Source organism: Triticum urartu, chromosome 7, assembly GCF_003073215.2.
Source record: "Triticum urartu cultivar G1812 chromosome 7, Tu2.1, whole genome shotgun sequence".
NCBI lineage: Eukaryota > Viridiplantae > Streptophyta > Magnoliopsida > Poales > Poaceae > Triticum > Triticum urartu.
The window spans coordinates 575,313,796-575,323,008 of NC_053028.1; the positions used below are offsets into that span (position 1 = coordinate 575,313,796).

At 46.6% G+C, this 9,213-nt stretch overlaps 2 protein-coding genes across 2 annotated transcripts; both read left to right on the top strand.

The window, feature by feature from the left end:
• Positions 1 to 1,547: 1,547 nt before the first annotated feature.
• LOC125522461 lies at positions 1,548 to 4,498 on the top strand. The gene is made up of 6 exons (XM_048687519.1): positions 1,548 to 1,760; positions 1,878 to 1,998; positions 2,107 to 2,336; positions 2,453 to 2,524; positions 2,769 to 2,857; positions 3,391 to 4,498. The coding sequence occupies exons 2-6, from the start codon at positions 1,975 to 1,977 to the stop codon at positions 3,942 to 3,944; spliced, it is 969 nt and encodes a 322-aa protein (XP_048543476.1). The 5' UTR covers positions 1,548 to 1,760; positions 1,878 to 1,974; the 3' UTR covers positions 3,945 to 4,498.
• Positions 4,499 to 7,131: 2,633 nt separating this feature from the next.
• On the top strand, positions 7,132 to 7,780 carry LOC125525523. Its single transcript, XM_048690531.1, has one exon. It carries the CDS (start codon positions 7,165 to 7,167, stop codon positions 7,744 to 7,746), a length of 582 nt encoding a protein of 193 aa, XP_048546488.1. The 5' UTR covers positions 7,132 to 7,164; the 3' UTR covers positions 7,747 to 7,780.
• The last annotated feature ends 1,433 nt before the right edge of the window (positions 7,781 to 9,213 follow it).

Here is a 9,213-nt window from a genome sequence, read left to right on the forward strand (position 1 = left end):
ACATGGGCCCTTAGAGATCAAATCTGAAATTGTCATATGGGCTCTAGGCCCATCTCATATTTCAACACAAACTGGGTGTGGTTTGATCATCAAAAGACCAGTTAAACTTTGTTGCACAAGAAGTATCTGGGCTGAAAAACGATATCCCAGACATATTAGAAGCCCGTGGATTCATGGGATGGTTTGATGATGATAAAGAAAAACATTTGTTTTGTTTGGATCTTTCATGAAAAAAGACGGCTTGAAAGATACTCTTTTGAGAGGATAAGTAGTTAGGACATATCACTCTCCCGGAATAGTCTCCAACCTTATACCATATTGTACGTGATAAGAAGGATATTCTTGCACATGTGCTCAGCTTCCCCGCCAATGTATTACTTCCACATAATTTGATTGGCCCTGTCTTATGCCATGACAACATCTGTTATCCCATTTGGATTTGATTAACATGACATAGGATCAGATATGTTTCGTTGAAATCCAATTGCATCTAGATCCTTTACATTCAACTCTATTTTATGTACATTTTGAAAGAAGTCAAAATTTCAAAAATTATGAGATGAGCATACTAAAATATCGGTTGCATACACCGACTGGTTCACACAAAAGACCTTAAGCCGTTAAGGAAATTATTGTCCATATATTTCAACACTAAATATGCCTTTGTAGGACGTTTAGAGACTTGTGTCAAGCCTCTAAAAAGTCTTATGTTTATGAACAGAAATATTTTAGAATCAGATTTTTTTTGTAAAACAATGTGCCATTTATGAGACGTCGAAAATAGAAAAAAAGGTATAGTGCAACGTGAATAGCGTGGAAATCCATTTTTATGGTTTTTCCACACATAACGCAAATGATCCTTATTTTTAACAACAGTTTACAAGGTTTACTCTTATCTTTTTTTTCTTTTTTTGAGGGAAGGTCGTCGTGGTTATTAAATTAAAAGACATTTACATCATCAACGAGCTTACCAACCGCAAAGTCAGGTGGCTCGTCTAACCAACTTAAAGTAGACTTATTACAATAACTTTAGTTAGCTAGTACATGAGCTGCTTGATTACAAGAACGAAAACAATACTTAAATATGACCTTCCCAATTATAGTGCTTATATCCACACTCTGCAAATAATGTTGCGGCTGTATGACCAGTACAAAAGTTGATTACTTGAAGAGAATCTGACTCCGCTTCAATTCGGTTGAATCCCAAAGAATTGGCAAATGATAGTCCATCTCTCATAACTATCGTCTCCGTGGTAATTGCATCAGCTGCCACCGAGATGAATTTACATTGCGCGGCGATGAAGTTTCCCCTATCATCTCTGAGAATGGCAGCCGTCGCACCACAACCACCATCTGCAAAGAAAGATGCATCAACGTTTAACTCTGTATCCCCTACTTCTACGTTCTCTGATTCTTTTAATCAAAAGTTTTTTTTTCTGAAACAAGGGTTTCAAAAGTCCGGTACAAACTAAATAAATCCGGTGCACATCGTGCCCGTACATTGTTCATCTGACGGTCGGGTAGGAAGATAGGTATCCTCTGCCCGGCTATCCCCTCCTCCCCGGTTTCAATCCTGTCTCTGAAGACTCCTCCCAAATTCTCAACTGCTGCCGCTGCCGCCGCTGCTTCTTCCTCCTACTCTCGGCGACTCGTCTCCACAATTCATCCCCCCTCTTCGTCGTCGGCGGCGGCGGGGACGACGGGGCACAGCCGAGAACCCAGGTTGCCAGGACCAGCGGCAACTCCAAGCTTGCTTCTTGGTAAGGGAAGGAACCCTAGCTTGCTTCGCCGATTGATTGATTCGATTCGATTCACCGGACAGTTCCTTTGTTCGTCTCATCCTTCGCTCAGTTCATAATTCGATTCGATTCGAGTAGGTGCTTCTTCTTCTTCTTCTGCTTCAGCGCAGCGCGAGATCCGTCGGAGCCGAGCCGAGCTGAGCTGACCCCATTGGACTGAACTTTAGGGGGCGTAATGGACAACACCCAATTCGCCATGGTAATTCCTGCTTACACGAGCTGCGCAAAGGAATCTAATTCTGTTTCTAACCTTCTGTGTGTGATAGTGTCCTTACCTGCCTCTGTTTTTCTGCTTCTGGTGGAGCAGATTGAGGAGCTGGCCTCGCTCATCAAGGACAACCTCTACAGCAAGCACCTCGTCCTCTCCACCGAGGAGATCCTCGTCACCCTCCTACAGCACAGCTACCTCGATGACGACGATGAACACGACCGCGCCACAACTGAAGCAAGTCGCGGGGCAGCTGGGAATACCATAGAGCTCCAGCCCACCAGCTCCTACAATCGCCTCCTTTTGCATCGTCTCGCCGACATATATGGGTATAAAAAACCTCCCTGATGCATTCATCTTCGTCCGCTTCACTGTGCTGACATGCTAAAGTCACTGCGGCGACCACTCCGTTTGCTAATTTTATCTGCTTCTGTGTCGCTGCTAGGTTTGCTCACGAATCTGTTGGCGAGGGTGAGGATCGGCATTTGGTTCTCCAGCGCTGCCCTGAGACAGCCATGTATGTCGTCAACCTCCCTTATTGAAACCTTTCTTGTCTGGCTCGATTCAGCAACGTCGTACATGTCTACACCATGCCAAAAATGTGCTAGTGTGTTTCAAGCAGGGTGTCTCACTACCAGTGCCAATGTTCTCTTTTTCCCTGCTATATATTTAACTCGCCACACATAGGTCGGTGGTTGGCTAAATTCAGAGCTGTTATTATGCTTGCCCTGTTTTGAATTTAGTTATGCTATATGTTTCAGCCCTCCCGTCCTTGTCAGCGATGTGTTGTGGAATTATGACGACGGTGATGGTCCTTCAGCCTCTCTCATGCTAGCGAGAAATGAGACAGGTGAATGAATCATTCTTGATGCGTTTATTTGCTGTATCATGTAGTGATTAGGCAGATGCTTGTTTGGAACAAAGAGTTTGAGGCTACTTCTTGAGAAGAAAAGCAGGATTTACTTAGGAAGTAAAGAGTGTCCAGTCCTTTGCTATGGTCAAATAGTCAAATTTATTCGTAGTGTTACCTTCAGAAACTCTAAACACATCATTAGCAAAAAGAGTTTCCCTACATGTATGAATATGATCTCTCATCTCACGCAACCCTCTGTTTTACAAGTTTATGCTTACTGCGTCTGAATTTGTGAAGATATTCGACGGTAGGACTGAGCAATGCAAAGCTTCTAGCAGTCCCAGTTTATTTTTCAGCTCTTGCACAGTGTAGCTTGTAACCTGGATTTAGCTATTTTTGGTTCAGCCCTTCTGCTGGCCACTAGCTTTACATAACTTGTTTTCCTTCATTAAATAATTAGGCAGACCTCATGCATGCCTGTTTGAAATACTAGCTTGCAGTAATTACTAATTAATACCATCTTCTTTCAGATCTTCAGAAAATTTATGAGCCAGAAAATGTCCAAGACGCTATTTCTCTTGAAAGCTTGCATCTGAAAACTGATACACCAGTTTCGAAGCCATTGCCGCAGTTGGTGCCACCTTCAGCAGCATCGCTTAAGGAGAGGGAAGCTGCTTATCGGGCTGCTCGTGAGCGAATCTTCTCTTCACATGAAGCCAAGGGAAACGACACATCAGCAGCAAAATCTAGGCATGTTCCTGCTGTTGCTCAACGGATGATCGCACACGCACTTGGTAAGAGAGTTGAAGATCCAACAGAGAGAGCTGCCTTGGAGAAAATCAAAGGGAAGGAACTGGTAAATGGAAGAACTAGTCCCACGAGTAAAGAAGCAGGGAAACACAACTCAAGCTCACCTGGTGGTGGTCCGTGTCGGAACCCATCTGCTCGAAGCCGTCCTACACCTACTGTTAGCGCCGAGACGCTCAAGAAAGAACAGACTGGAGCGGCTAAAAGGATGTTTGCACATGCGTTGCGGCTCCCTGGTGTTGAGATGCCCAATGGCGAGGCCCGAAAACCCAAGTAAGAAGAGCTGGAGATGAATGAAATTCCGAGAATGCATGGGCTGGGGCTGCCTTGACTGCCGTGCCCCGTGTGATGGAGCTGGAAGCCCTTGCTGTGCCAGCCTGCTCTTATCTTATGGAGTGGCACTTGTGATGGATGTTAGAAGCAGATGAAAGGATTGGCTGTTCAAATCAGCCGGTGTGAGACAATGCGCCGTAACCTTTATTTTGCCTCCCTTGACTCGAGTTGAGTCGAAGAAAAACCTGAGGGCACGCGGTGAGAAGGCTGAATCCAAAGTGGCCGTTCCCTGTTAGAATTAGAATTGTGCTAGCAAGTAGTGGTGTTGGATGTTTGCCAACAGAAAGAAATGTTCTTGTTAGCGCCTACCCCAGTCCAGTGAGTGTTTTTGGCTCTCCAACCTGCTGTATCGTTCTTAGCTTATATACTAACCTCTCTTTGCAGAGGGAGTACCACTTTGGTGTATCTTACTATCTTAGTTTGGTTTTGAAGGGCTTAGTTCCCAAACAATGTTTTATAGTTGATGCATGAAATTCGTTCTTTTTTCGAGAAAAAGCACATTGAAAAGAGAGTTTTGGTTACATTCCTCCTAAGAGGTAGTCCCTCTGTTCCCATAGAACAGCTGTACATTATGGGACGGGGTAGGTTACAAGCATGGAATAAAGACTAATGCAAATCACAGGTCGTCAGTAGAACAGCTGTACGCCCATAGCCTGGCCTCATTTTTGATTCTACAGTTGCACATGCAGTCATTTCGGTGCTTCCAAGCGTCGCGGAGGCAACGCATCAACTTGGTTGTCTTTTTTCTCTATCTAGAAGTGGAAGTGCTCTGCCTTCATCCAACAGAGATCCAAACCGGTGAGCCAATGGAAGAACTTCACTCCTGGCGTAGCCAAGCTCTTCCATATGAGCTTCCAGGTGCTGCAGATTTGGGCATGGGTTCGCGTTATGAAAACGCCATTCAATTTGTACTAACTTTTTCTTAAAACAAAAATTGTACTACCTTCAATTTACCTCTGTGATTGCTAATAAGATAAAAACATGTAGTAAGTTGATCAAAATAAATCTTAGCTGCTAATGATTTTTTGTCTAAAAGGACTACCTGCCTAACGGTATTGACAAAAAGAACCACCTCTGAGATGAATTGCCAAAACAGACCAGTCTAGACGTGGCGGCAGGCACGCCAGCCGACACGTGGCGCCTGCCGCCACATGCGGAGGCGGCAGCCCCTGCCGCCATGATGTGAGGCGGCCGGTGGCCGATTACAGGAAAATTACAACCCGACGAGCCGTGACGGAAACAGGGGCAGGGCAGGCTGGCCCTGCCGCCATGCAGTCAGGCGGCATGCACTACTGCCGTGCGCGAGCCAAGTCACTTTACTCCTCATCGAAATAGACAACGATGGCAAAGTTGCGTGGATACATGCATGCATCAGGATTCGTTCTCTAGTGAGCAAGTGATCCATTCATCAGGACATACATGCATCAGCAATGGCCCAAAACAGGGTACAGGTGGCCCGGCTCCCGTGCAGCTGCACCATCAGCGCATGCCGCCTAGATGCATGGCGGCAGGGCCCACTTGCCCTGCCCCCGTTCCGTCGTGGCTCGCCGGGTTGTAATTTTCATGTAATCGGCCACCGTCCGCCTCACATCATGGCGGCAGGGGCTGCCGCCTTCGCATGTGGCGGCAGGCGCCACGCGTCAACTGCCACGCCTGCCGTCACGGCTAGGCTAGTCTGTTTTGTCAATTCGTGTGGGAGATGGTTTTTTTTATCAATACCGTTGGGTAGGTAGTTTTTTTGGACAAAAAATCAGCTGCTAATCACCTCCCATTTTACTTCGAGAACTCAAAACAACATTCTTAAAAAAGGAATTCATCTTTGTGGTGTTTGGTGGTGCTTTTCTCTTCATAGCTGCTAAATTACAAGTCTTTGAATTAGGGCAGGTTCTTTTGGGGCTTATTCTAAAAGCCTAACCTAAAATTTTATTTTAGAAGCGTCTCTTGTATCCGGCGGTGCATCTAGCATCGTTGGTGAGCATGTGGAGGTGTGTCTCCGGCGGATCTATCTTTGGTGGATTTGCTCGGATCTCGTCGTTGTTCGTCTACGTTCGTTTGTCTTCGGGTTGAATCCTTCCAACCTACGTTACTCTTCATCGGCGGCGGTTGCTGTTCTGATAGATTGGAAGTTTTTCCGAAAAAAGGAAGCGTCTCTTGTATTGTTTGACTAAGTCTTTGTGGCAAAGTAACTTTTGTAGTGGATTCATTTCTTCAAGACCCGTCGAGTATTCTAGAAAAAAAATTCTTAAGGAATTTCTTGACATTTAAAATGGACACACTTGATTTGCGAATGTAGCATGTCTGGCTCACTGTATGACTGACAAAAATATAATATGACCGCATCCATGAACGTCTATACGTGGTGGTCCGATGGCCTGCCTGCCTCCACAGCCGTCCTCGACGCCGTGCTCCACTCCCTGGCATTCTCAAGCATTGAGCCAGGGTCAGGCCCGAACACGGCGTCCTTTATGCTGTCGCGTATAGCGTCCCTATGCAAGAGCGCATGGATGCATACACCCGTCTTGAACTCATCCACCAGATAAGAAAAAAATATGTTATTTTTTGTTACGTTAGCAAATTGTGATTGTCATTTAATATGGGCACCGGATTAGCGATTTGTTATTGAGGAAAATCAGATTTCGTTTTGAAAGGTTATAAAAAAAAATCTTATGTCTGTCTTTTAGAGAGGTGATCTCACATATATGGTGCGGATATCTGAATTCTTGATTACTTATTATATACTTGATTGAGTTGAATCAAAACTTACCAAAGCAAACACGAAACAAGATCTCCATCTTTAATGGGATTTGGTTTTTAATGGGAGGGAGGGTGGTGGGTGGTGATGCGAAAATAAACCAGAGGAAATATATGGTGGTAGGTGAGGCGGAAAAAAACAGCGGAAGGGAAGCTACCAACTCCCTTTTACGAGTAGAGATTTATGTAGAATATATTGAAAATTAATGCAAAATATACAGAATCTTAATGTTTTAATACCAGATATACTCATCACTTTTCATGCGCATACAGTGCATGCTGGACCAGATCATTCACTAAATCAAATCAACTAATGCTACAAATAGTGCTGACGATGTGTATATATACTTGCACTCGTAAAGAAATATCTCCCCACGAAGAGAGAGAGAGAGAGAGAGAAGCACACACTTTCTATGAGCATGTCAAAGATCATTCTCCTCCTCCTCCTCCTGGCACCCCTTCGCATGGCCGCCGCAAGCCCGGATTGTGCCCCCGGCCGGGAGCCGGGCATGGAGGCGTCTTTTGCCTGTAGCCAGATGTGGCTGTTGAAGGCCGAACAAGATCTCTGCGTCCGCATCATGGCCTGGGGCGGCGTCGACATGTCCGTGTCGCACAAGGAGGAGGAAACCGGGTACGTGAGCCTTGCTGCGTGGTTCGCCGTGGAATCCTTTGAAGTCACGCGGATCGCCGCGAGGAACCAGCTCAACCATAACACATCGCTCTCCGGAGAGGAGAGGCGCGCCTACGAGGGGTGCATGAAGGACTACGCGCTAGCGGGCAGATCCATCACCCGCGTCGCCGACGAGATGCTACCCAGCTGCCGCTTCACGGGCCTCAGCGGCGAGTACAACCGTGCGCTAAATAGCATAGTTAGTTGTATGAATCGGCTGTCGGCGCTGGCTCGGGTGAACACGCCGTTGTACCCCATGGTGTTGGCCGACCAGGACAAAGCAGTGCTGGCGTACCATCTTGCTACTTTGATTGGTGTAGTGTGATAGAGCAAACAATAAAATAGACATTGGACACTCCTAGCTCCCTCTATGCCTATAAATACACCACCCTCTCGAAATTCCGGATTCCCTCCTTCCAAAACCCTAAAAAAACTCATCACACTGCCGTCGGACACGTCCGTCCCGGGCGGACGGAATCGCGCCGCCGCCCCGCACCAGTGGCGTAGTGCCACGTGGCGCCTCACCGCCCCCGCGCCGCCAGCCCGGGCAGGCCCATCGCCGGCCCCCGAGGCTCGCGCGCCCGAGCCGCCGCACCTCGCCTGCCGGCCTGCCTCGCCTCCCCGAGCCGCCGCCACCTCCTCGCAGCGCATCCTCGCCGGCCGCCGCACTTCCTCGTCGCCGGTGACCGCGGCTGCAGCTCCGGCCGCCGCCCCCGCCGCGCAACCGCCGCACGCCCCGGCGAGCTCCGGCCGCCCTCCGCCCTCCTCCTCCCACGGATCCGCCGGCCGCCGTCGCCTTCGTCAACTCCGGCGAGCTCCGGCCGGTGATCCTCGAACCGCGCTGCTACAGTACCGGGCCGGATCTAGATCTATTTGGACGGTTGACTTTTGTCCCGAAACCCTAACTATTTTGCACTTTTCATCATATTGTATCTTTGCATCCATAGCTCTGTTTTGGGCATATAGCATATCAAAATGTTCATCTCAGAGAGTACATCATTTCATCTCATTGCATAATTTTAATTTGAGTTCATCTTGATGCCCGAAATGCTGTTGGAAGAATGCTATTTGAGATAATTGTCAGATCTGCTGCTCCAATTAGATATTTGTCATTTTTGCCATGATTATTGTGTGCATGATATGCCCCTGAGCTCTACATGAGTTTTGTTATATGTTTTGCCATCTTTCCAGAGGTGCAACCCATGTATTTTTGTGATGTGTGTGGTGACCAGCACAAGCTTGCAAGTGGTGCATTCGTTAATGCTGATTTCAGGGACTTAGCAATTCCACTAAGTCCTTAATCTGTTTATTTCAATATGCCATATGTTCATGTTGTTTACTAGTGATCCGTGTCTCTTTTGAGGATGATCAGTAAGGATGTTTTGTTAATCTTGTAGTGCTCTATCCATCCATGTCTTTGTTTGCATTTATGGAGCACCCTAGCTTGAGTCAACCGAGCTCTACTTTTGCTATTTCGTGAATCTGATCAGATTGTCTACTTGTTAGCGATTTTGCCGAGGATGTTGTAGTTGATCCGTGCATACTATGTTATTGTTCTTGCCATGTCTAGCTTGTATAATGTGTATTCTTGATGGGCGTATTCTTAGATTGTCATGACTTACTCTGTAGTGAGTGCATCGAGCTCGTGAACATGCCTACTTGATATCTGATTTTGCATGCTCCAGTTTTCACTAAGTCTGAGAACTGATTATGTTTTTGCCATGTTCACATGCTTGCAAATGTATTTTCTAATCCTTTTTGGCTCAAGGTCACTAAGGGACTTTTGTTAAGC